The sequence below is a fragment of the Trichomonascus vanleenenianus genome, assembly GCF_965637985.1.
Source record: "Trichomonascus vanleenenianus strain CLIB 3782 genome assembly, contig: TRVA0_003S, whole genome shotgun sequence".
In the NCBI taxonomy this organism is placed as follows: domain Eukaryota; kingdom Fungi; phylum Ascomycota; class Dipodascomycetes; order Dipodascales; family Trichomonascaceae; genus Blastobotrys; species Blastobotrys vanleenenianus.
The window spans coordinates 314,026-340,455 of record NW_027481884.1 but is presented as its reverse complement, the minus strand read 5'-3'; the positions used below and the strand labels follow the sequence as shown (position 1 = coordinate 340,455).

The following is a 26,430-nucleotide window of genomic DNA, read 5'->3' as shown; positions in this document are numbered from 1 at the left end:
GCGTTATGCAAACCTACCCCATCACTAGCTCTTTTGTAAAATGTTGGGATGTAGAAGGGTTATAGTGGTAAAATGGTGAACCATAGGACAATGAATTTTCATAAAAGTCATAATTGAGACGTTAAATAGATAGATAAATAAAAACAGAACAGCACTTCTAGTAAATGTATCTGTAGTTGATGTTGTCGCCACCCTCCATACCAATCTCGTCGGCGTGCTCGTTTCTGTTGCCCTCAGCAGGACCGTACTTCTCATCGAGCTTCTTGTTCTCCCAGATGTAGTAGAATCGAAGAACAAGACCAAGAGCAGAGACAAGGCAGAGGAAGCCAAAGGAGATCCACAGACCCTTTCGGTAGAATGGGCCATCAGAAGCAGGGAAAATTCGAGTGCCGAGCAATGGACCACACTGGCCGACAACCTGCAGAATGACGAAACCCATACCTCGAGCAGAATCGCTTCGCTGGTTGTTACCGACCCAAGCAATGAGAATTGGCACGCATGGGAAGACACCAGCAGTCGCCAGGTAGACGGCAAAGTATCGAACGCCGAGGTTGTCAGCAAGGGCCAAGATGAGGAAACCAGCAGCACCGACAGCAGCCGTAATCGACAAAACAAGACCTCGCTGGAGCCACTTATCAGAGAAATAGGAAAGGCCGGCGGTGAGGATACTGGTAACGACGTATGGTGGAGCGGAGAGACCCTGGGCGTTCACTGAGGTGAATCCCATACCCTTGATAATGGCTGGCAGGAAGACTGGCAGGGAAGAGAAGGAGACATTGATCGAGAAGAACATGATGGCTGGGATCAGGTTCTTCAGGTCAATGAGAGAGTGGACAATCTCCTTCAAGTCCAGCTTGTTGTCTCGCTCGACCTTGCCGACCTGCTTGACGGTTCGAGCATTAGCAATCTGCTTTTCTCGCTCGGTCAGGAACCGGCATTCGCTGGGACTGTTTGGCACGCATGGGTAGATCAAGGCGATGAGACCCACGGCAACGGTGGGGAGGCCCTCAACCAGGAACAGAGCTCTCCAGGAAGCAATGGAGAGCTCGTGGTAAGTGATGCCGTATGCAAGAGCGCCGGCAAATGCAGATGCAAGAGGAGAGACGGCCATGAAGAGACCGGTTCTCCAAGTGACTTCATGTCGGTAGTAGAAGAAGGTCAGGTAGAAAGGCACACCAGGGCCGAAGCCAGCCTCAAAGATGCCCATCAGGGATCGCAGCACCATGAATCCGGCCCAGTTCTGGGCGGCACCGTTGCAAGCAGAAATGATACCCCACGAGATGACCATAAATGGCACGTACCATCGAGGAGGGAAGACTTTCCACATCAGTGTGAGCCACTGGAAAGTGATGTATGTGATATAGAAAACGGTCAGCAGCCATTCGTACTGGCTGTCTGACATGCCAGTGTCAGCGGACATGCCAGCGGTATTAGCATTTCCGATGTTACCTCGATCGAGGTAGGACAGGAGGTACAGAACAGAGACGAAGGAGAGAACATGCCAATCGAATTTTCTCACCAGCTTGCGCTCTTCCTCTTTGGTGTACTGGATCTCAATGGCTTGGTAGGCGGCAGCAGCCTCAACGTCTTTCTCTCCATCCTCGACGTGTTCGACGACTACCTTTGGGGTTGGTTTGGTCTCCTCCAGGGACATGCTGAATAAAATCAAAGAAGCCTGTTATTCCAAGGGATTTTGTTAAGCGAAGCGGAGGGATTTATATAGTTTTTCCATCCAGCACCCGTGTTCGAGAACATCTATCCTTAGACATGATTCACCGATTCCCCTCAGTTGCAAAAGAGGTGGGGTAGGGTAGGGTAGGGGGGGAAGCCAAGAGACGGGGTGGGGTATGTGTAAGTTTATTTTTTTATTTTTTTTTTTAAGAGTGATCGACTGGTAGTGGGGGAGGGGCGGCCTGGGTGAGTTATAAACCTTTGAACGCTAATTTGACCCTACCCATCACTTTCAAGTTCGCCGGACACCTGGCTATACAACAACGAAGCGAGTGATGCCAGAGGCTTTATCTGCCACTGATGAGAAGTCTGAAAACTAACTCGCCTCTGTTTTAATTTTTATCTACTAAGTAAAGTAAACCGATGAATTGCTACATATTACTGTAGCTTTTTTGCATAATGTGTACATGTGAAGGCAATAAATTTTCATTTAAAAAGGTCATAAGAGGCTCATTGCTGAGGTTTAAATAGATATAAAAAGGACATAAAACAGAAAAGCGATCTAGTAAATGTATCTGTAGTGGACACTGTTTCCGCCCTCCAAGCCAATGGCGTCGTCGTGGTTGTTTCGATTGCCCTCAGCAGGACCGTACTTCTCATCGAGCTTCTTGTTCTCCCAGATGTAGTAGAATCGAAGAACAAGACCAAGAGCAGAAACGAGGCAGAGGAAGCCAAAGGAGATCCACAGTCCCTTTCGGTACATTGGACCCTCGCTAGTAGGGAAGAGTCGCGTGCCAAGCAATGGGCCACATTGGCCGAGAGCCTGAAGAATGATGAAACCCATACCTCGCGCAGTATCGCTTCGCTGGTTGTTACCAACCCAAGCAATGAGAATTGGCACGCATGGGAAGACACCAGCAGTCGCCAGGTAGACGGCAAAGTATCGAACGCCGAGGTTGTCAGCAAGGGCCAGGATGAGGAAACCAGCAGCACCAACAGCAGCCGATATGGACAAAACAAGACCTCGCTGGGACCACTTATCAGAGAAGTAGGAGAGACCGGCAGTGAGGATACTGGTAATGACGTATGGTGGAGCAGACAGACCCTGGGAGTTCACTGAGGTGAATCCCATACCCTTGATAATGGCTGGCAGGAAGACTGGCAGGGAAGAAAAGCATACGTTAATGGAGAAGAACATGATGGCTGGGACAAGGTTCTTAAAGTCGATAAGGGAACTGAAAATCTCCTTAACGTCAATCTTGTTGTCTCGTTCGACCGTACCAACCTGCTTGACAGTTCGAGCATTAGCAATCTGCTTTTCTCGCTCGGTCAGGAACAGACATTCGCTCGGATTGTTTGGCACGCATGGGTAGAACAAGGCGATGAGACCCACGGTAATGGTAGGGAAACCCTCGACGAAGAAGAGCACTCGCCAGGACTGAATGGCGAGCTCGTGGTAGGTGATGCCGTACGCAAGAGCGCCGGCAAATGCAGATGCAAGAGGAGAGACAGCCATAAAGATACCGGTTCTCCAGGTAACCTCGTGTCGGTAGTAGAAGAAGGTCAGGTAGAAAGGCACACCGGGGCTGAAGCCAGCTTCAACGGCACCGAGCAGGGTTCGCAGCACCATGAGGCTCGGCCAGTTCTTGACTGCGCTGTTGCAAGAGGAGAGGATACCCCATCCAATGGCCACACATGGGACGTACCATCGGGGAGGCAGGGCCTTCCACATCAGCGTGAGCCATTGGAAAGAGATGTATGTGATGTAGAAAGCGGTCAGCAGCCACTGGTATTGGCCGTCTGACATGCCAAGGTCCACGGACATGCCAGCGGTATTGGCATTGCCGACGTTACTTCGATCGAGGTAGGACAGGAGATAAAGGACCGACAAGAAGCTTAGGATGTGCCAATCGTATTTCCTGATGAGCTTGCGCTCTTCCTCTTTGGTGTACTGGATCTCAATGGCCTGGTAGGCAGCAGCGGCCTCAACATCTTTCTCCTCGTCCTCGACGTGCACGGCGACCACAGGTGGGGTTGTTTTGGTCTCTTCCAGGGACATGCTGAATAAATCAAAGAAACCAATTATTCCGAGGGACAAATAGCATGCGGGAGACTTAAATAGTTTTTTTCCATCCAGCCCCCATGCTTCGATGATATGATATAGTACACTACCGGCAACTTGTAATTTGAATATACAATATTGCATTACAGAAAAAAAAAGTTTCGAGAACATCGATGGTTAGACATGATTCACCTATCACCGTTGCCGCAAATGAGGCGGGGTAGGAGAGCAGAGAGTGGGGTGGGGTACTTCAGGCGCAGGTTTAAGTTTATTTTTTTCTGTAAAAAAATCTCGGCTACTTAGTTGTACAGTGTAGTGCTAAATGGAGGAGTTACGTATTAATCTGCATTTCAAGCTATAAAAAACAAATGCCGAGCGATATACAGTTATAACCTATATCGTCATCTGGTACAACGGAACCCCTTTTCCTCTATATATCCGTTGCCAGTGGCTAATTGAGAATGCGTCAATCCCTATTAGCCGAATATTCCGCAAAAAGACGTTGCGGCCTGCGGCTGAAAAAGACTATTATCGTGATGTGTGCAGTGATATCGGATGCCATCATGTCATCGTTCATCAGGGCCTATGACCCATGTAGTGGAGTTCGATCTCCGAGCAGGCGGTTTTCGAAGCGGATCATTAACCCCCCACCATCGGACCCGTCTTCCGCCGCTTTTGGAGAGGGAGGATGATCAGTCGAAGCCAAGTGCACCAAGACACCGACTGGATAAGGCAAGCCGTGCGTAGTGGGGTGTGCTAATCCAACCGTTTTTTTAGTGCCTAATTGGGTATGCTATACAGTGTGCCGCGGTGGAACAGCGAATAGAAAGTAATACAATTAGGCAAGTGCCTTGTGTGTCCCACCAGCGCGATCAACACAGCGGTTTATCTAGCGGCGTTATCGGGGAATAGGCCGAATCAAGGCTTACGCAGAGCATGACGATCGATTTGCGAGACTCGGACTTCTTCAAGACCGTCGCTTTTGCAGCTATAGGTGTTCAACCGCATAAAGTCCGACCCCCTCGTGGCTGTCTTTTCTTCATTACGAACGAACTCGAAAACAAATCGGATACCTTTCTAATTGGCCCAGATATGCCGCTTCCCCCTCTTTGTTTGTTGGTGAACAAATCATTTCCAGCCTCAAAGAGCGGGGAGAAAGTAGTCTGAATTTATTGGCTGATGTCGAATGATGAAGTAGCACTACAATACTATGTAAATACATTCATTTGTACTACATACTGAATCAGGCGTTGGGCGGGCTCGGAAGGGACGGACCCCACCTACACCGAGCCGGAGAAATGTTTTCCCCCTCCCCCTTTGAAGGAGTTGTTTCCCCTCACCATGCGTTACCTACCCTGTTTAACTAAGACTATAGAGGGGTTGCTGACACACGGCTGGACCAGATGAGGAAGAGGAAAGGGCCAGCCGCAGAACGCCGCAGGTGGTGCGGCCTGGCAGACAAAGGAAGACCCCAGCGGCAGTTCGAGCCAAAAAAAAAAAAAAAAAAACTTACCAATCTACTCACAACTGATACCACTCTTATGCGTATTTACGGATAAAAAGTTAGTTTAAGCGACAGAATTCTTTTTTTATATTGCCATTTATTACATGAAAAATAGCACTATATCAAACCTGAGATAACTGTGATGCTTGACTAACCAATAGGGTCATTGAATTGTCTGTTGCACCCATGGTGGTACACCTATACATGCTTCTCACCTTCGGACACCTATGATACATGCTTTTCAGTTTCTAGATCAGTCTATAGGCTGCGCTTCGGATGCTAAACGCGTGCGCGTCCCGACATCGCTGGCTGGATTTACTTCTTATTTCGCCGATCAATCCCACCCACTGCAGGGACTGCGAGACAAGTGTGGCAGCGGAGGGGGGGTTCAGCTAACATCAATTTGGCATCGATCGGGATTCGCGCGACACATACCGCGAAATATGAAAGTTGGGACTTTGCGCGCGACACACATCACGAAAATATGAAACTTGGGACTTTGCGCCCGACACACATCACGAAAATATGAAGTTGGGACTTTGCGCGCGGCACACATCATCAAAAAAAAAGCGTGAAATGGTTGGGAGTTTTCGCGCGGCACACATCATCGAAAATTCGTGAAAAAATGGGAGTTTCTGCGCGCGACTCACATCGCCAGATATGAAGAGCGCGCCGCTTACCCCTGTAAATGATGCGCGTGCTACAGGGCTGTGCTTGCTGCCACAGAAACACGTTGGAGTCCAAGCGCAGTATTGCCCGGGGGTACGCCTAAAACACTATCAAACCACCTACATAATCCCCATCACGACTCATCCCCAAAAGCCTTACCACACTAACATTAGAGAGAGCGGTCCCTCCAGACTCTACGATATACCAGTATATTACACGCCGAGATCCGGAAGACACTATACCGGATTAGCCCTTGTTTTTTACGTGGAGGTAGGGGCCTGCTTTGAGGGGCTAATAATAGAAGCATAATACCCTCTCCAACAGAAGTCATATAATGTCGACAGATCACTCGTCGCTGCCTTCGGTACTCGACGCGCGGTCGAAATGGGAACAGCTGGCATCATCTACCAACTCTGAAGAAGATGGATCCAAGAGGCCCGGCCCTCCTTCGCGAATGGCGCGATCTTACGACGCTCTCGCGGCAGCAGTATCGATTGAAGACGATGGCTCCCACCGACTCAACCAAAAGCCGTCATTTAGCGAGAGCTCTCCGAATCTTTTGTACGGTTCAACCACTCTTCATGGAGAAGATACAGATGAGGATAGTTCTGACGAAGAAGAGGAAGATCACGCCCCGCTATCGCCATTCCAGGACCCTTTTACACCGCCCGACCCATTTAATAATTCAAGCAACAGCAGCAGCGGTCAGATTAGCAGTATCGCTAAACTCAAACCACCAGTCGCGCCAAAACCCGCCCGGCTGAGCAGCAACTTTGCACACTTATCTCTGAGCGACCGGGATAAGCTTCAAAGTTTGAATCCTCATTCCTCTACTAATAGTCTCGCGAACCTTCCCAGCAGCAGCGGCCACGGAAGCTCTGGGCTTTTGAGCCCTCACAGCGCTCTTTCGAGCGGCCAAATTACTCCAGACATCACTTTTTCCCCTTCGTCTATGATGCAACCGCCTCCTCCGCCGCCTCCTCGGCCAGTATCACCCTGTAGCCTCGATGCCCATGCGCCGAACTCGAAAATGCCTCCTCCAAGACCACCGCCCCCTCGGTCCCCGGGTGTGCCGGCAAAACGGCTGTCAACCCTTTATCGCGAGAATTCTGCAGATGCCCATCACCCCCCTGGTGACACACCAGCCCCATGCCAGCAGTATCAACCACAACCGCAACGTACTGCGAGCCTGACAGTACCGCCTCCACCTCCGGCACCTCGTAGAAGTATAACTCCGCCAGAGCGGTTACCTAGTCCTGCTGGAGGGAAATCACAAAATGCGCCTCCGCCGCCGCCTCCGCGTCCTCTGCGGCGTATCCCGTCGAGCCACTCTCAGCCTCACCTGCCGCTGGTCTCTTCTTCCGATTCCCTACAGCCACCCCCGAAGTTGCCGGCACGCAACGATGATATGCAGTCGCTCCGCAGCCAGCAGAGCGCAGAGGACCTTCGGAGAATACCCTCGTCTACCACCATCGCTCCCCAGGCTGCGCCGAAACTTCCACCACGCCCAATCGCTAGTGATATCCGGCCATTGCCGAACGATTCGCTAAATCATTCGGTTTATGCGCAGAATAACGCGAGCAGGACTAGTCTGGCTTATGCTAGCGATGAGGACCATCACCCTCACCCTGCCAGCCAGTCGTCGTATTCACTAGTGGATCATCCTGCTGAAGCTGTTCCAGCCGCGCAAGCCGCCCAGGCGGCACAGGCCATACACACAGCGGCGGCTCACAGCCCGCCAAGCGGAATGGCCCAGGAAGAGTATCCGGATTCGTCCCAGGCTAACCGAAGGGCTCCTATCTACGATGGCGTGCTTCATTCAATAACGACTAAAAGTGAAGTCAAGGCTACTTCGATCCATGGCCGATTCCTTGCTGTGTGTGCGGCCACTACTCGAGTGTTTGATCTGCAATCAGGCGAGTGTGTGTGGACAATGACCAATCTTGAGGTCAGAGTCACAGCAGTCGCCTTTAAAGATACTCGACCCGAAGATGACGGCAAAGTGCTGTGGCTGGGCACCAAGGAAGGCAATATCATTGAGATCCATATCGACCATCCAGAGATGGTTGTCAAGCGAGAAAACTGCCATCTGACCCCAGTCGTGCTGATTCATAAAAATCGAGGCGAGATTTGGACTCTCAGTGATGACGGTAAGCTGTGTATTTGGAATGGCGAGATTACAGGCGTGCCAAAAATCCATCGCGTCACGCCCAACTTCAAGGCCTTTGCTGCAAATTATGATTACCTCTGGGTAGGCCGTAACCGGCAGGTACAGGTCTATCAGCCGTCGTTGGCTCAAAACGTGCCTTTTGCACTGACAGCTAAGCCAATTCCGGCGTACGCCGGGAACCCTTCCGCGCGGGGTGCTACCGAGTTCAGCTGCGCGGGTGTTCATCCTGGGTGTCCTGACCTGCTCTTCTTTGGCCACGAGGATGGCACAATTACGATATACTCGCAGTCGCGGATGGTTGCGTTGGAAAGTCTTAACGTGTCGATAAACAAAATTTGCGCTATCCGGGGCGTTGGTCATTATCTGTGGATAGGACTTCGCACTGGTAATATTCTGGTATGCGATGTCTCTTCGCGCCCGTGGAAGGTACTCAAGGAGTGGAAAGCACATGATAGTCCGGTCAGTTGCATTCACTGTAACGATTACACGCTTCAGAACGGAACACTTCCTATTGCGACTTTTGGTACGGAGTTATCACTTTGCATTTGGGATGGTTTGCTCAAGCAAGACTGGATTGGTAAGTTTCAATTTTTTTGTTGATTTTGCAGTGATGATACTAACTGGATAAAGAAATGGACATGCATGGCCATGATGAAGAGTTTAGCACGTTTAGAGATATAAAAGTGCACCTTATTACTTGGAACGCCGGTGCCGCAAAACCGTCGGACTTGGACCGTAACAAGGCGGACAGCAATTTTCTGCGGGATACCATGCGGTCGCATGGAGAAGTCCCCGAGGTCATTGTGTTTGGGTTTCAGGAACTCGTGGAGCTCGACAACACGAGTGTCACGGCCAAGTCCATGTTCTCTAAGAAGAAAAAAAAGGATAAGGATATATCCATCTCATCAAACATTTCCCATCAGTACAAGGCGTGGCAGGACCGGCTGTTCTTTGCTGTCAACGATGCGTTTAACGAGAGATACAAGCTTGTCCATTCTAGTAACATGGTGGGACTGTTTACGTGTGTGTTCCTTAAGGAGTCTGCGGTGTCGCATTTGCGAAGTATTCGTTCCTCGAGCGTCAAGACTGGACTGGGAGGGTTGCACGGCAACAAAGGTGGCATAGCGGTGCGAATGATGATAGACGACTCGTCGCTTTGCTTTGTCAACTGTCATCTTGCGGCCGGCCAGAGCAGTTCAATGCAGCGAAACAAGGACATCGAAAGCATTCTAGAGACGCAATTTCTCGACGAGAGCGACAATGCCAAGTTCACGGGCAAGGGAATATTTGTTAATGGCGGCGACGGCACTAAGATTATGGACCACGAGATATGTTTCTTCTCCGGTGATATGAACTACCGGATCAATCTCCAGCGTCTCACGGCAATGAAGCTGCTTCAGGAGAACAACCTGGACAAGCTGCTTGAGAACGACCAATTGCTGCAGCAACGCAAGAAGAACCCGAGCATGCGGCTTCGCGCGTTCCAGGAGGCGCCCATCTTGTTCATGCCGACGTACAAGTTTGACATTGGCACCGACACGTACGACTCGAGCGAGAAGAAGCGGGTTCCTGCGTGGTGCGACCGTATCTACTTTAGGGGCGGCAGCCGGGTGACGCCGCTCAAGTACGCGAGCCATATTGTGCGGGTATCGGACCATCGTCCTGTGTCTGGTCTCTACAATGTGCGGGTTAAGACGATTGACAATGCCAAACGGAATGAGACATACAAGACTTGCCTCACACGATGGAAGGTGTACCTTGACCAAGCGGTGCGAGCGTCGAACGCTGTGCGCCAATAGTGATGTGTTATGAACTTATTTATAGAATTGTTTATTTACAATGCATGATATAGAACAATACGATCTTGATGAGCATGTTGATTTAAAAAGAATTTTATTAGTACATCAGCACATCTCAGAGTATTATATGGGAAGTTGTAATGATAGTAACGTACGGTATTATTATGAGTACCGATATAATAAATTCTGAGCTAATATAAAAAATAGTGAATGACTTTGATCATACCGGTACAATAGAAGTCATCCATGATCATGCACCGGATACCTGGTAAATCTCTAGTCGACGTCAGATTGTTATTACAATAAGTTATATGCTTGGACAATCATCATCTTTGAGGTAGATAATTGAGACTAATTAAACGTTATACTTTTCAGTTTGCCAAAAAAATTGGATTACAGTTGAAGTGATAGGTTGTACGTAGATCAAAATTTGCTAAAAGGATATAATGCTGGCTACTTCTGCTCCTCGTAAATCTTGAGATAGATAGTAATATTCACACGGTTGCCGCTAGTTAGCTGGTCAATAGTCGAGAGATCGTACAGCTTGATGGAGCCCCAATTGAGCTCGCCAACATAGCTGAACTCAAAGTCCTTAATCTCTAGGAACCGATGCACGGACGGCTTGTCCGGATTCCAAATGAGAATGGCAAACGTGCACATGACGTTCCACTCAATGACAGAGTTGTCGGAGGGGGCAACATGCAGGAAAGAAGACACATGGGTTCCCCGTGCCGTGCCGGCTCCTCGCGGGTAGACAGCAATGGTCCAGTCATAGCCGCAAATCGACACAGCCGGTGATTTGGCGTCGCCAATAGAGCTCAGCTCGAGCCCAGCCCAGTCCTCAATGGCCCAGGTGAACTCTGTATCCTTAATGACGTAGTACGGCTGTTTCATGACCTTTTTCTTCAACGCAGCCACGGTTCTGCGCGGCACAATCTCGCCATTGGCGGCCGGCGTGCTAAACCTCGTGGCCATCTTTCCTTGGGTGAGCTTTGGCTATTAGGGGCCTCTTTCTGAGGAGTTTGGCTTTAGCAGTGGGGAGGGTCAAGCGAAAAGCGGCGTCGCAGGGGGGCTTTGGTGGGTGTCCCTTGGGGCGCGGCTACCGATCGGCGCGGCTTTTGCCCATCTGAGACGTATCGTGTTCAGAGACCCTGCACGGCTGTGCACCTAAATACGAATCGCGTATATACCGGTTGGCCAATTCAAGCTACTCGATGCTAATAGCAGCAGGGAAATCGGGTTAGCCAAGTGGAAGGACCAATTGGTAAAGGGGGGGAGGGGGGGTTTGGTTACTATAGTTTTTGACAACACCACCCCTGGATTTTATAATGAGCCTCCCATAGAGCTTCGGGATCCGGGTTATAACTATTCGAGCCATCAAACTCAGACAAAATCTTCCAATCGGATCGTAGCAGAGACTTGATTTCTTCTAGCGAAAGCTCAGCTCCTGGCATTGTCCCCCATTTAAGAGGCCCGTAGTTGATCCAAATGCCGCCCGGCGACAAGAGGTCGTATATCTTTGCGATGTAGTCAAATATGTTCTGTGCCGTGTCAATGAAGTAAAGAGTAACAATTGCATCATACGGAGCCCCTGGATCATGATGCAAAAAGTCCCCGTAGAGTGTGTGCGCCAGACGAGTCTCTCCGACTGCAATATCAGGGATAGAAACTGGACGTATTTGGTTTGCCGCCGATCTCTGGTGAGAGTACTCGTGGATATACGGGTAAATGTGCTGCTTGTGGCTGAACTGGTCAGGGTCAAATATAAAATCCGTAGCCAATTTCATAAGGGAGCTCATTTCAATGGTCGTAGTAGTATACCCGAGCTTAGTGGTCTCGAGCCCCAGCCGACACAGCCCTGCCCCGGGAATGAGCACTTTTCCGTCCGTCTTTGGTGGAAGTGGGACGTGCTCCTGGAGCTCTTTCAATACGGGCCGAAACAGCTCCTTTCTATCCGGATTGTCGCTCCAATCGCGGACAAAATGTTCTATCAGCTCAACAGTGCTGCTGTACGAATCAGCTACGGCAAACCGCATTTCGTGCGCAGACACGCGGTGCCTCTGCTTGGCGAGACTCGCAATATCGCTTAGCAGCTTAGCATTCTCGCCGATTTTTTCTTCTACGCGATCAATGCGGCTCGGGTACCCAATTTGCGTAGCCAGCCGTCGATGCTTCAGCGGTAGCCGCGAGTAGAGCTTTCGTCGTCTCGTTATGAGCCAGGACTTGGCTTCAATCGAGTAGTTTTCCAGCGCGGCAATTGCGTTGAGCAGACTCTGGCGTTCTGGTGGGACACTGGGCCGAACAAATTTCAGGAGGAGATCACTGAAGTTCATCGTCGACAAGGCGACAAACAGTGACAGAACAACAGGTAGCTTGGAACGGGGCAGCAAGTACGATAACAGCAGATAGATAAACAGTACTGTGAGAAGGCCCGAGACGATTCGGTTAACGTCAACTGCCCTAGATGCAATTAACATGGTCGAATCGCAATGTAAAGCGTCGGATCAGGGCACAATAATTAAATTGTGTCCCAAACCAGTTAGCCCTTCAGCCGTGCGATAATAATTCCGGGTCCCCCCTTCCATCTCTTGCAATTGTCACTGCCCAGTACTGGGTTACGCGGGGGTTTTAATTCAATGCAATCTTTTTTATTGAATGGGCTGTAATGTGCTACTCTAGTTGATTATACATTAAACCTTAAATATTTGAGAATTTGTTTACCGGGACTCTTCTTGAACCTTCTTGGTACAGATAGTACCTGTACGTACAAAACCAGGTACCGGTAGAACCATTATAGTAATAAAAAAATATAGATTAGGGCCCTTAGCTCTGATTAAAATTGTGATTATTCTTACTGGGATATTCCTATAGAGAAGCGGGATATCCTCAGAATGGATATGTTGGACTTTACCAAAACTCTTCCACACTTTCATTTTGAGGATGTAACTAGACTTGGTACAAAACAGGCTGCAGATTGGATAAGTGTGTTTAATTTTGATTTTGATTGTCTTTATTATTAATAGCTCATTAATATCCGCAGTTAACAGATTACCGGTATGATAAGATAAATAAAAATATCCGTTCCAATGGCCACTACTGGTAATTCTCTAGTAACGCAATTTTTGATAAATTCATGCAAATCTCGCTTTTATTTCCATAGTTTAAAAATTCGATGATAATTAACTGTTTAAAAGTGGTATCAATGAGTATCGGTTTTGACATGGGGCTGCTCAGTACTGTACCTGTACCATGTATTGTACCATGCCGGTACTTCTTATGTAGCAAGAACGCCAGAGTACAAATAAATACCAGTAGAGCAATACTGTGTAAATTAAACCATTTTGAAGTATATAAACAAGAGGCTACACTTCCCTGTGTACGAACAATATACCGGTTCTGAATTCTAAACGTTAATATTGTGTACCGGTACAAATTATGGAGCATCAAAACAACCGTAAACCGGATAGCAATATAACCAATCCAGGTCTCTCGCCAATTTTTGGAATGTTTTCATATACGCCTCCAGAGCCGCGCTACAGCCGCCGAAGCGATGCGTGGTTAATGATGGAAGCAATCTGTGGAGGTCGAATAGTAGCGTCGGTGCGATCTTTAAGACACCGGAGAAAGCGATATAAGGACGTATACGGACCGTTTTACGACAAGCCGCGGAGGACTTCGAGGAGGAAATCATATGCTGCTTCTACTCAGAGCAAAAGCCGCCTGGGTACATTAAGACTACGGCCAAGTACGGCACAATCGAAGCCAGGAAGGTTCCGCATTTTTACGAGAGTGCTAGCTCGTCTGCCATTCCCGCTGATAAGGCGGCGAAGACGAGTCGCAATGACGGTAGAGTGGTAATATATTCTATTTACAAAGTTGATAAATGTGATATCGGTATTTGATTCTGAAGGCTATCCTTTCACCGGTGAGAGATGCTGAGCTTGAATATACCTACGTCATAAAATAGAAAGTTATCCCACAGTTACATGGTATCTTCGGCATGAGAAAACACGTGGTAGAATCACATAAATGATTATTTAAAGCCCGATACATGAGATCTACTTGAATGAGCCTCGTCTACTGCTTTTAGCCAGTACGGTATGCAATGTAGTACGTACAGTATGTGGGGAATGAATGATGCATGTGTTTCGCATCGCACGTTGTTCACATCCGATCTACAATAACGGTAATCACTGTAAGTACTGTACGAGGAGCTGCAGTAGTACAGGGTATTGTAAACGAATCCCTTGATCAACAAATGTACTGCAACTGTCAATACGTAGTACATGTAGTACCGTGTAATACATGCCCACTTAGCGACATTACTACAGAGTACTAGTATTGTAGGCTTTATTTTGGCCGTCGGAGGTCGGCAAAAGCGCAATCCCGAGGTAAGGCGGGGGCCGCTATGGGTGTAAGCGGCAATCTTATCCTACATCAAACCACAATACAATAATGTAACATGTTAACACAGCGGAAGGCGGAATAACCAAGTCGCTAATGGCTAATGCTGAGGCGCAAAATGCGGGATTCATTTTGGGAAGTCCGACGCGCGCTGGGGCCGCAATTCCGCACTGACACAATTCCGCGCATCGCAGATCGACTATAGCCGCGGCCAGGGGGAGGGGCTTAAATACCCCACGATTCCACCGAAATCTGTTGAAAAAACCTCTGATTTCCGTCAAACCACACCAAGCTATAGACATAAAACCAAATATGAGCATTCTGAGAAGCACTAGCAGACGAGTCCCGCAGCTGTCGCGGTTCTTTTCGTCGTCCGTCGCCGCCAAGGGCCCCAAGTTCGACTGGGAGAACCCGCTGCGACTCGACACCCTGCTGACCGAAGATGAGAAGGCCATCTCCCAGGTGGCCCACGACTACTGCCAGACAGCCCTCTACCCACGAGTCCTCGAGGGCTACCGGACGGAGGTCTTTGACAAAAACATCATGCGGGAGTTTGGCGAGCTGGGCCTCCTAGGTCCCACCATTGATGGATATGGCTGCCCCGGAGTTTCCTCGGTCGCGTACGGTCTAGTGGCCCGTGAGGTCGAGAAGGTCGACTCCGGCTTCCGATCGGCTATGTCTGTCCAGTCCTCGCTCGTTATGCATCCAATCAACGAGTTTGGTACTGAGGAGCAGAAGCAGCGGTTCCTGCCGCGTCTGGCGACCGGTGAGCTCATTGGCTGCTTCGGTCTTACGGAGCCAAACCACGGATCCGATCCAGGCTCCATGGAGACGGTCGCCCGACCGCACCCGACCAAGAAGGGCGTGTATCTGCTCTCTGGCGCAAAGAACTGGATCACTAACTCGCCAATTGCTGATGTTCTGCTGGTCTGGGCCAAGCTCAACGGCGAGATCCGGGGCTTCCTGATCGAGCGATCCAAGGTCCAGTCTGGGCTTGACACCCCGGCCATCAAGAACAAGGTTGCGCTGCGAGCCAGTATCACCGGTATGATCCAGATGGACGAGGTCGAGGTTCCAGAGGAGAACCTCTTCCCCGAGATCAAGGGCCTCAAGGGTCCATTCACCTGTCTCAACTCGGCACGGTACGGCATTGCCTGGGGTACTATGGGTGCCCTTGAGGAGGCCATCAAGCTGGCGCGAACCTATTCTATCGACCGAAAGCAGTTCAACGGCAACCCGCTAGCCAAGTACCAGCTCATCCAGAAGAAGTTGGCTGACGCACTGACTGACGCCAGCTACGGTCTCTTGGCTGCTGTCCAGGTTGGTCGACTCAAGGACAATGGCGAGGCTACTCCAGAGATGATCAGCATGATCAAGCGACAGAACTGTGACAGGGCTCTTCACAATGCACGAGTTCTAATGGAAGTCTTCGGCGGCAATGCCACTTCCGATGAGTACCACATTGGCCGAATTGCCCACAATCTGTGGGTAGTCCAGACCTACGAGGGCCAGAGCGACATCCACGGTCTTATTCTTGGCCGAGCCATGACCGGCGTCTCCGCTTTCTTCTAAGAGAGCTGTTTAACTCCGGGCTTTCTACCGAGAACGGTTTTTTCCTGCTTTCTACCAAGATCGGTGTATTCTCCGCTTCCTACTTTATCTCGTAATATCTCTACATATTCGAACGCCTTGTGTATATTATGATCCCGCATATCAATCAATAAATTGACTATCCTTTCAGTTATATTTTTCACTCGGAGTAGATGACCCGTGCTTAAGTGGCATAATTGCCTATCTAGATCTATCTAACGGTATTTGATAAGATAACGGGTAAGGGGGTTTCGGCGGGAACGCAACTCCGAGATATGAGAGCCCGGGATGCAGCAGATTGTCAGACATGCGTTTATAGTGGAGACATTGCGTAAGATAACGTTATCGAAGCAGATCTCCCCCCGCCTCGGTTGACCCCCGTTTATTATTTCTCGAGAAACACTATACGCATGCTATTCGGCCAAAAGTTGATGCTATCATGGCGAGATTGTTGCGTCACCGAACAGGGGGGGGGTGGTGATATGCGTGGAATCAGCATATTGTGGGGAAAGTTGAGCTGACCTAGTTGGATATAAAAGGGCCCGAATCACGACCAGATAATTCTACATTATTCACTGTAAAAGATCTCTAATGTCCGAGACACAACCACAAGAGAAGCCGATTGAGTACTCGGTTGACAAGCATGGGCCAGACGTTGAAATTGGTCACGTCAAGAACATTGCCGAGAAGCATATCTACGCTCATGCCATCGACGAGGCTTTTGAAATTGCCCAGCAATCCCAGGGACTAGTCGTCGATGAAGAGACGAATAAACGTCTCCTAAGGAAGATTGACATGTATATTTGTCCTCTGCTGTGTTTCGTCTACGCCATCCAGTTCATGGACAAAACGTCTAACTCCTCTGCCGCCATTATGGGAATCCGCGAAGACCTCAAGATGGAGGGAACCATGTATAGCTGGACCGGCTCCGCATTCTACATTGGATATCTTGTTTTCGAGATGCCATTTTCTCTCATGCTACAACGTTTTTCGCTTTCAAAGATGACTGCTCTGTTTATCGTCCTCTGGGGCATAGTGCTGACAGTATCAGCTGCGCCAACAAGCTACTCTGGATTCGAGGCTCTGAGAACGTTGCTCGGCGCGCTCGAATCGGCAATCACGCCTGCCTTTGTCATCATTACTTCACAGTGGTACAAGAAAGAAGAGCAATTCCTGCGGACATCCATGTGGTTCTGCTGCAACGGCCTGGGGTCCATCCTTGGCAGCCTGATCGCGTACGGGCTTTACAAGCGCGAAGAAACCGTAGGGACTGCAATTGCGGCCTGGAGGATTCTTTTCATTACTATTGGCTTGATTACCATTTTGCTTGGTGTCATTTGCTATTTCCACATCCCAGATAATCCTTCGCAAGCTTGGTTCCTTAACGAACAAGAGCGGCTCTTAGTTGTCGAGCGGATTCGATCAAACAAGCAAGGGTTCGGCAACAAGCAGTTTAAGAAGGAGCAGTTTATTGAAACGTTCAAGGACGTGAGGACCTACATTTACATTGTCATCGCGCTCGGTACTAATATCCCTAATGGTGGAATCACCAATTTCACTGGCATTCTGCTCACAACTATGGGCTACACGAACGAGAGAGCGCTGCTTATGACGACTCCCAGTGGAGGGGTAGAGATCGTTGGGCTTATGCTGGGCGGATTTATTGTGCAGTATACCCAGAAGCGAATGATCGTGGCGATCGGGGCTTGCGTACTTTACATCCTCTCAATGTGCCTTTTGGCGTTCGGCAACTCACCACACTTGCAGCAGTCAGGCCTCTATCTATACTCCGCCACTCCCATTATCTTTGTGTGTCTTTTGTCGTGCATCAGCTCTAACGCGGCCGGCCATACCAAGAAGGTCACAGTCAACGCCATCTTCCTCATCTTCTACTGTGTTGGCAACCTCGTTGGTCCTCAGACGTTCATTGCGGCTCAGGCTCCACATTATAATGGTGCGAAGATTGCCATGGTCGTGTGTTCTGCTGTGACTACTATCTTTACCTGCCTTCTTTACTATGTCAACTGGAGGGCTAATAAGATCCGTGACGAGCGAGGTGAGACGCTGGACGTAGACAATTCTGAGTTTGCCGACTTGACAGACTTTGAGAACCCTGAGTTCAGATACGCTACTTAATGCTTGATTGGCAAGTTTTCTTATGATATGGTTTATGAAAATATATGGTTTTTGTTATTTTATTACATCCATGGCTTCTACAAGGTACAATTGCAATTGGTTTACCTGACTTTAATCATGATTATTGTTTACTTGTCAGAATTGTAGATTTTTTCTTTTTTTTTTTTTTTTTTTTTGATCATGGATGGATGGATGGATGGCTGGATGGCTGGATGGCTGGTGGTAGGCGACATTTGACCACCCGACGTCTGTCGGCACCATTCCCGATGAATGGCCGACTTTCTCACCTCAACGGCGGGGTCGATCTGCTAGCATATCCCCCACGATTGAAGGACGCCTCACCCCCCTTTTGCTGGTAATCTATTAGAGTATCTACGTAGGAGAACTATTGTTTCATCCTCGACCGAATCTCCACAATGCGAATACCGAACAACATAATTGCGCAGTCAATTGATATGGAAGTGAAACTTTGTCGGATCGATCCGCTAGCAAAGCATTGACAATTCTCACAGTTGAAGAATATCCTAGCAGAAACGGTTTGCTGAGTCCTCAAAGGGGTATCCAACCCACGGCATAATGAATGCGCTACAGCTGCGGAACCTAATTGATACGAAAGCACAGTTTCATCGAGTCGATATTGTAACAAAACATTCTCAATCCTCACGGTTGAAGAATATCCGAGCTGATTCCCCGATTGTCGAGGGGTATCCAGCTGACCACGTGAGATGCAATCAACGCGGAACAAAAAATGCCGGAACCAAGTGATAGGAATACTTACATTTGAATCATTTTAATTGAATTTTCTGGTCTCGTCATAACCAAAGACGCTACGTAATCCCGGTAGACCGAAGATAATACCGATATATTGTTATCATTACAGTATTCAAGCACAATCAATAGCGGTATGTATATCGGCAGTTACATCTTTCACCTCGGGGCAATCACGGAATCCATCAAGCTCGTTAGTTATCTACTAATCATTAGATTCTTATTTAAGTTCTGAGAGATTTGTAATTCGGCATCTTATCTATGATGTTAACCAGTAGAATGGGCACAGCTGAATGTATCTACGGCAAATATCCAATTGAGTACACAAACTTGAGGGGCTCAGCCCCCCAATACCTCCCCGTAACGACGCTCCGCGTCGACATCATCCTCTACGCAATTCATTACACCTACATATAAGTACATATAGCGAAAATAGATCATCGACTGATCCACGCAAGTGATGGAACAGTGTGATGATGATGTCCCAACCTCCCCCGGGGCCCGGGTGGAAAATTTCAGACTCCTCCGGTGACACTTGGATTAAACGAAATGCTTCCGAGCAGAGTGCTACTGCGGCACAAGAGCATATCTTCGGGGGCCCTCCTGCCGTTCAGGCAGGGGTTTATCCACAATAACTCCGCTATGAACCAGCGGTTCACAGCAAACCTGTTTTTCCTGGTCCGGAAGCAGTCGTCCCAAACGACTGCTGTCGAATCAAAGCGGCCTGATTGGGCCGCACCCAAAAAAGTGCTGAGCTGCCAGTCGGCCACCGAGTCCGCCGCGATGCACCCAACGGCGGCACTGCGCAAGAAGCAGCCGTTCTACGCGCCATATTTGGCGCTGACCAAGCCGCGACTCACCGCGCTGGTGGTTTTGTCGGCGATGTGCCCGTATGCGCTGACCCCCAACGACGCTACCCTGTCCCAGCTGCTGTTCCTGACTCTGGGCACGGCACTGTGCTCTGGGTCGGCCAACGCTATTAACATGGCGCGCGAATGGCGATGGGACGCCATGATGACACGAACGCGCACGCGGCCGGTTGTTCGCGGGCTTGTGTCGTCGCGCAATGCATTCATTTTCGCCGGTGCGGCGGGTGCGGCGGGTGCGGCTGCACTCTACTTTGGGGTCAACCCGACAGTTGCCGCACTTGGCGCGCTCAACATTGCCCTTTACGGCGGGCTATACACAACTCTCAAGCGGCGCAGCATATCGAACACGTGGGTCGGGGCCGTGGTGGGCGCGATTCCACCGCTTATGGGCTGGGCTGCCTCGTCCTCTCTGGCGGAACCGGGAGCATGGCTGCTGGCGGGACTGCTCTATGCGTGGCAGTTCCCTCACTTTATGGCGCTGAGCCACAATATCCGTGACGAGTACCGGCGTGCCGGATACGTCATGGCGGCGTGGACGAACCCGGCGCTCAATGCGCGGGTGGCTCTGAGATACTCGGTGCTTATGTTCCCACTGTGTATCGGGCTCAGCTACTTCGGCGTTACTGACAATTACTACATACTCACGTCGTCGATTTTGAACGGGTGGCTGACAATTTGCGCTTATAGGTTCTGGAAGGAGCAGCGCTATGTCATTGGGCCCGTGAGCACTTCAGGTGCTGGATCGGTGTGGGCCAAGCAGCTGTTCTGGGGGTCGGTGTTGCATCTCCCGGGGGTGCTTATTCTGGCCATTTTGCATAAGAAGGGCCAGTGGGACTGGCTTTTCGGTAGCGACGAGGAGGAGTTTTAACCATTTTTGTACATATCTCACTCTTACTGTACATACTCACGATTGTAATATACTGCCTATCCACGACCTCAAGTAATAAACTGAACCCACTTAATTATATATTGACCGTCTTTTGTAAAGTTACCCTTAATACCAAAGCGTTCATTCTTACTAGCCTACCTCCGCGAAGGCGGAGCCCGGGCCCTCGAATACACCCTACTTCTAGTAGCAATGGGGGGACCAGTCCCCCCAACCTCCCTGAGGCTCCACTTCGTGGAGAGATTTGGCCATTGAGTAGAATCCTCGACGAAGTGGAGCCACGGGAGCTCGAATACACCCTACTTCTAGTAACAATGGGGGGACCAATCCCCCCAACCCCCCCCTGAGGCTCCACTTCGTGGAGATATTTGGCCATTGAGTAGAATCCTCGACGAAGTGGAGCCACGGGAGCTCGAATACACCCTACTTCTAGTAACAATGGGGGGACCAATCCCCCCAACCCCCCCCCTGAGGCTCCACTTCGTGGAGATATTGGGCCATCGAGTAAAATCCTCCGCGAAGCGGAGCTACGGGAGCTCGAGGGCTGGCCCTCGAAAACACTCCACTACTAGTACTAATGGGGGCCAGCCCCCTTCGTGGAGATATTGGGCCATTGAGTGGAATCCTCCACGAAGTGGAGCCACGAGAGCTCGAGGGCTGGCCTTGGAAAGCATTCTGCTCGCTATTAAGGTCGTAGTATCCGGGAGAGCTGCACTCCGGCACTCGGATACTGTGCGGCTTAGATCCGCCGCACGCCGCACGGATCTGCAAAGGCGCGCCCAACGGGGGTCGGTTACCCTCGCGACAAACGGACGCCGGGCCGTTTTCACCAAGAAAGGAGGGAGCAGACGGGATGTTTGTAGCTCTGGACACGCGAGAAAAGGGCTCTTTGTGGGGTAAGCCGAGCTCTGGACATGTCCTGCGGCCGCCCAAGCGGTCCGCTTACCAGGGAAGGTCTGGGGATGCTGCTGGCGGCGGAGCCAATGAGAACGTCGCGGCAGCGCACCGTAGAGACCCTCTGGGCGGGGCGGGGCAGGAACCACGGGGCAATGTCGGTCTTGTGTTTGGCGCGCCTCTGGCGGTGACCGACTTGAATGATGTTGAGTACATTGAGCAGCTTCACGAGGCACGGCTGGAAGCAATCCGCACTTTCGGGTACACGTACCTGAGGCCGCCCGGGGTCGACAAGACGATGCAAGCGATGCTGGAGGAGCAGGATATGTGCGAGGAGGCAATGGACCAGGACCAGGACCAAGATTTCGTTGACGACAGCGCGCTGGCTGCGAACGCATCGGTGCAGACCGACACATTTGCTGGGCGCCGCACGACGCCGCACGAGCCGCTTGGGTCTGAGCCGCAGTTTCTCTACGACCCGTCCTCCGACAATATTGCCCTGGAGATCCAAACAGACGATGAAGAAGAAGAAGAGGAAGAAGAAGAAGAAGAAAGAGAAAGAGAAAGAGAGGTGGACCTGGACGCAGAAGTGCCAGAGGCTAGTGACAATGACTATGATGACGATTACGACGAAGCAGAATACCAGGAAGGGTTCATGGTAGACGAAGACTGCTCCGAGAGCGAGGAAAATCAGGAGAATGAGCAGAATGATGAGTGGGCTGTGGGATCCAGGAGCAGTGTCGCGCAGGAGACTATGACTGCCGAAAATGACGACGAAGATGACGACGAACCTTTAGACTATACAGTGGACGAGTCGAACGGTGTACAAGCGGTGAAAAACATAATGTTTGGCAAGCCTGCGGGGCCCCCTAGCGGCACGGTTCTTGATGGACTGGGTGAAGAATATGGATTTAAGGGGTCTTCGGCCCAGGCTAGCGAGGCAGAGGACGGAGATGCGCCAGGTGAGATGCAACTTACCTATGGCTCCACGGGCGTTTCTTCCTCGCCGCCCGATTCTGACGATGGCGAGGCCGATATGAGCTTTTAACTGTACCCTATTTATTACGTCCTATATATTTGCTTTCATGAATCGCCGTTGGCCTATATTCGAGGGCCAGCCCTCGAGCTCCCGTAGTTGGGGGCTCTGCCCCCAAACCCCCGTCACAACCAACTCAACTTAACCAGAGCCCCAGGGTGAGGGGGGACTGGTCCCCTCATTTACAAAGAAATCGATTGAGCAATCCATTGATATATCTATCAGAGTTATTTACCGGTACTTATATGTTTGAATAAACTATCCGTGCCTGTACTACCGTATTGTACATGTATATGAAATAGTTAAATATGACCGAGGCTACATGGTATCAGATAATAATCTCTATAGATGTAACCCGAAATACTCCCATAGTTAATTGATTTTGGACATAAGTTATCAAATGTTAGACCATTTACCGGTAGTTAGAAGGCGATGAATGTCATGAGGCCAATCTGAACTTCTGCGCATTTGGCCAGTCTCTCCGTGATTCTTCAACAATTGCCTGTATTATTATGGATATTTTGCCAATACCAGCTACACGTATTCAATTGAACTATTTTCACAATTGCCTATTTCTATAGCACTTCTAAAGCACAGAGTTTCCATTTCCATCAATCTCGACATACTTACCAATAAAATCAAAGTTGACCTCCACGAAGCGGAGCTCCAGGAGGCTTTGAAGGGGACTGGTCCCCCATTGCTACTAACAGTAGAGTGCTTTCGAAAGTTAGCCCTCGAGCTCCGGTGGCTCCGCTTCGCGGAGGAACTCAACCGGCTTCTTTGCAAGAATTCTCCGCGTAGCGGAGCCCCAGGGGGGGGGGGGGGTCTGGGGGGACTGGTCCCCGCAATTGCTATTACACACTACATCTATGTAAATTACGGATATAATACACATATGTAAACCACGGCTATTAAACTACGTGTATAATCGCAACTGGTTCGTGGTGGAAGAAGGCCGAAAAGAAAAAAGAGCCGGGTGCGGCGCGCGGCATCACAGCCGGGGAAAGCCAAGGCGCGATGAGCATGTCGCCCACCAAGTATAAAGCAGCACGGCACTATTTGCTGAATTTTCTGTATTTCTTCATTTTTACCCGTAATATTATATCAATCAGGCGAGCATGTCAGATCGAATCGTTCTCCCTAGCGCGTTGAAGCCGCTCCACTACGATTTGAGGTTGTTCGACCTCGACCTCGACGCCCTCACGTACAAGGGTACCGTGGTAATCGACCTCTTGGTCAAGGAGGCCACGGATAAGCTGGTCCTCAACTACCGAACCGGCCTTTGGGTTTCTTCGGGAACAGTTGGCGAAGCTAAAGTGACCGCAATTGAGTACTCTGAGGAGCGAGAGGAAGTAACACTGACCTTGGACCGAGCTCTTGCCGTCGGAAAGCAGATTAAGGCAGCCATTGAGTTCGAGGCGAAAGTCCAGACCAACATGAGCGGGTTCTACCGGTCGAAGTATGTTGAGGGAGATTCCGAGAAGATCATGTTGTCGACTCAATTCGAGTCTACCGATGCTCGGCGGGCGTTCCCGTGCATGGACGAGCCCAATCTGAAGGCGTCGTTTGAGTTCGAAATGACGGTTCCTGAAGACTGGACTGCGCTCAGCAACATGCCGGTAGCTAGTGAGAACATTGCCGATGGCCAAAAGACAGTCAAGTTCGACCGTTCGCCGGTTATGTCGACCTACCTGTTTGCGTGGGCATGCGGTGAGTTTGAGTACATTGAGGCGTTCACCGAGAAGAAGTACAAGGGAAAGCATCTACCAGTGAGAGTCTACACCACCAAGGGCCTCAAGAAGCAGGGCGAGCTTGCTCTGCAGAGCGCTTGTAAGATCCTCGACTACTTCTCGAAGGTATTTGACATTGACTATGTTCTGCCCAAATGCGACCTGCTAGCTGTCCATGAGTTCACCCACGGCGCTATGGAGAATTGGGGGCTGATCACGTACCGTACTACGGCAGTTCTGTTCGACCCGGAGACGAGCGAGGACGCAAACAAGATCAGGGTGGTCTACGTAGTGGCGCACGAGCTGGCGCACCAGTGGTTTGGCGACCTGGTCACCATGGACTGGTGGGAGGAGCTATGGCTTAACGAAGGCTTCGCCACCTGGGTCGGCTGGCTCGCTGTTGATTATTTGTACCCTGAATGGGACGTGTTCTCGCGGTTTGTCAACGAGGCTTTGCAGCAGGCCTTGGCACTGGATGGTCTGCGAGGGTCCCACCCCATCGAGGTTCCCGTCAAGTCTGGCGCCGAGATTGACCAGATCTTTGACCATATCTCGTACCTCAAAGGTGCTTCTTGTATCCGCATGATCTCGACGCACATGGGTGTCGACCGGTTCCTGAAGGGGGTTTCCAACTACCTCAAGAAGCATGCGTTTGGCAACGCGCGGACTGTCGATCTGTGGGCTGCCCTGGCCGAAGTCGCTGGCGAACCAATTGGCGAACTCATGCACAACTGGACTCGCAAGATTGGGTTCCCTGTTTTGACTATTGAAGAAAAGGATGACGACATTGCAATCCGGCAGGACCGGTTCCTGTCGTCGGGCGGAGTCACCGCGGAGGAAAACCAGACTGTATGGTGGGTTCCTCTCGAGCTGACGACCGACGGTAAGGAGGTGACCCACTACTCACTGCGGGATAAGGAGACCACTCTTTCCCGCTACGGCTCCAAGGAATTCTTCAAGCTCAACCGTGACCAGGTGGGCGTTTATCGCGTAAACTACTCCGTGGACCGGCTGGCCAAGATTGGTAACCACATTAATAAGCTAACTGTCAAGGACAAGATTGGCTTAGTCGGTGATGCTGCTGCAACGGCCCAGGCCGGAATTGCGTCCACCGACGGTCTCCTGACCCTTGTCAAGAAGCTGGGCGAATCTGGCGAAGACAGCTACTTTGTGTGGACTGAGCTGGTCGCCCGCCTGAGGGCTCTGCGGGCCGCCTGGAGCGAGTACCCTGTGGAAGAGGTTAGGAAGGGCCTGGACCAGTTTGCCGTCAAGCTTGTTGCTCCGCTGGTGTCCCAATTCTCCTGGGACACCAAGGGCGATGAGGACTTCATCTGGATCCAATTCCGGGCTCTCGTGTTTTCTTTCGCTGTAGACCTGGGCATTGAATCCGTCGTCACGGAGGCCAAGGCGCGGTTCACCAAATTCCTGGCCGGCGACGCCAAGGCGCTTCACCCTTCGCTCAAGCGGTACGCTTTGGTCGCTGCTATTCAGTATTCCACCGGTGCTGAGCTGACGGCCGCCTACGATTACGTTAAGAAGGAGCTTGCCGACTCCAAGACCGTAGACGGCCGAGAGCAGGCGGCGGTGGCCGCGGGCCGAGTCCAGGACCCGAAGCTCATTGAGGAGTCTCTGTCCATCTTCATCAACGGCGGTGTCGTCCCGCAGGACGCTCACAGTCTCATCTCCGTGCTCGCCTCCAACACGGCCTCGCGCCAGAAGACGTGGAGCTTCTTCAAGGCCAACTGGGACAAGATCAACGAGCGCTACGGCACCAATCTCATCATTTTCGAGCGAATCGTGCGTCTCGTGCTCACCAGCCTCAGCACCAAGAAGGACCATGACGATGTTAAGGCCTTCTTCGAGGGCAAAGACCTTACTGGTTACGACCGAGGCGTCGCCCAGGCCCTTGATGTTATCAAGGTCAGATACCAGTGGGTCGAAAAGGACTCTGCCGTCGTCTCACAGTGGCTCGCTACCAACTAGCCTCACTTTAATAGCTATAATCTAATGACAATCAATTCACATTCCGCTGCTTGTCAATTGACTTAGGGGGGCCAGCCCCCCAATCCCCCATTAGCTCCGTTTCGCGGAGGTTTGTGCAGAATTGAAATAGAACTCCTTTGGGGGGTGTTCTTTCAATTAACTTGGGGGTCAGCCCCCAAACCCCCGTAGCTCCGCTTCGCGGAGGTTTCTACAGAATTGAACAACTCTCCAGGGAGGAGTTTCATTCAATTGAATTGGG

At 50.5% G+C, this 26,430-nt stretch overlaps 10 protein-coding genes across 10 annotated transcripts; 6 read left to right on the top strand and 4 right to left on the bottom strand.

The window, feature by feature from the left end:
- Positions 1 to 157: 157 nt before the first annotated feature.
- On the bottom strand, positions 158 to 1,654 carry TNA1 (high-affinity nicotinic acid transporter; the record flags this gene model as incomplete). Its single annotated transcript, XM_076682529.1, has 1 exon — positions 158 to 1,654. The coding sequence occupies one exon, from the start codon at positions 1,652 to 1,654 to the stop codon at positions 158 to 160; it is 1,497 nt and encodes a 498-aa protein (XP_076543312.1).
- A 579-nt stretch (positions 1,655 to 2,233) lies between these two features.
- Positions 2,234 to 3,730, bottom strand: TNA1 (high-affinity nicotinic acid transporter; the record flags this gene model as incomplete). Its single annotated transcript, XM_076682528.1, has 1 exon — positions 2,234 to 3,730. One exon carries the CDS (start codon positions 3,728 to 3,730, stop codon positions 2,234 to 2,236), a length of 1,497 nt encoding a protein of 498 aa, XP_076543311.1.
- A 2,510-nt stretch (positions 3,731 to 6,240) lies between these two features.
- On the top strand, positions 6,241 to 9,875 carry TRVA0_003S03268 (uncharacterized protein; the record flags this gene model as incomplete). Its single annotated transcript, XM_076682527.1, has 2 exons — positions 6,241 to 8,653; positions 8,707 to 9,875. 2 exons carry the CDS (start codon positions 6,241 to 6,243, stop codon positions 9,873 to 9,875), a joined length of 3,582 nt encoding a protein of 1,193 aa, XP_076543310.1.
- A 453-nt stretch (positions 9,876 to 10,328) lies between these two features.
- TRVA0_003S03246 (uncharacterized protein) lies at positions 10,329 to 10,850 on the bottom strand (the record flags this gene model as incomplete). The annotated part of the gene is made up of 1 exon (XM_076682526.1): positions 10,329 to 10,850. One exon carries the CDS (start codon positions 10,848 to 10,850, stop codon positions 10,329 to 10,331), a length of 522 nt encoding a protein of 173 aa, XP_076543309.1.
- A 317-nt stretch (positions 10,851 to 11,167) lies between these two features.
- On the bottom strand, positions 11,168 to 12,352 carry TRVA0_003S03224 (uncharacterized protein; the record flags this gene model as incomplete). The annotated part of the gene is made up of 1 exon (XM_076682525.1): positions 11,168 to 12,352. The coding sequence occupies one exon, from the start codon at positions 12,350 to 12,352 to the stop codon at positions 11,168 to 11,170; it is 1,185 nt and encodes a 394-aa protein (XP_076543308.1).
- Positions 12,353 to 14,591: 2,239 nt separating this feature from the next.
- On the top strand, positions 14,592 to 15,851 carry TRVA0_003S03202 (acyl-CoA dehydrogenase; the record flags this gene model as incomplete). Its single annotated transcript, XM_076682524.1, has 1 exon — positions 14,592 to 15,851. The coding sequence occupies one exon, from the start codon at positions 14,592 to 14,594 to the stop codon at positions 15,849 to 15,851; it is 1,260 nt and encodes a 419-aa protein (XP_076543307.1).
- A 609-nt stretch (positions 15,852 to 16,460) lies between these two features.
- Positions 16,461 to 18,005, top strand: DAL5 (allantoate permease family MFS transporter; the record flags this gene model as incomplete). The annotated part of the gene is made up of 1 exon (XM_076682523.1): positions 16,461 to 18,005. The coding sequence occupies one exon, from the start codon at positions 16,461 to 16,463 to the stop codon at positions 18,003 to 18,005; it is 1,545 nt and encodes a 514-aa protein (XP_076543306.1).
- Positions 18,006 to 18,795: 790 nt separating this feature from the next.
- Positions 18,796 to 20,510, top strand: COX10 (protoheme IX farnesyltransferase; the record flags this gene model as incomplete). Its single annotated transcript, XM_076682522.1, has 2 exons — positions 18,796 to 18,907; positions 19,063 to 20,510. Exon 2 carries the CDS (start codon positions 19,416 to 19,418, stop codon positions 20,508 to 20,510), a length of 1,095 nt encoding a protein of 364 aa, XP_076543305.1. The 5' UTR covers positions 18,796 to 18,907; positions 19,063 to 19,415.
- Positions 20,511 to 21,381: 871 nt separating this feature from the next.
- Positions 21,382 to 22,470, top strand: MND2 (Mnd2p; the record flags this gene model as incomplete). Its single annotated transcript, XM_076682521.1, has 1 exon — positions 21,382 to 22,470. The coding sequence occupies one exon, from the start codon at positions 21,382 to 21,384 to the stop codon at positions 22,468 to 22,470; it is 1,089 nt and encodes a 362-aa protein (XP_076543304.1).
- A 1,106-nt stretch (positions 22,471 to 23,576) lies between these two features.
- On the top strand, positions 23,577 to 26,171 carry AAP1 (M1 family metallopeptidase; the record flags this gene model as incomplete). Its single annotated transcript, XM_076682520.1, has 1 exon — positions 23,577 to 26,171. The coding sequence occupies one exon, from the start codon at positions 23,577 to 23,579 to the stop codon at positions 26,169 to 26,171; it is 2,595 nt and encodes an 864-aa protein (XP_076543303.1).
- Between the last annotated feature and the right edge of the window lie 259 nt (positions 26,172 to 26,430).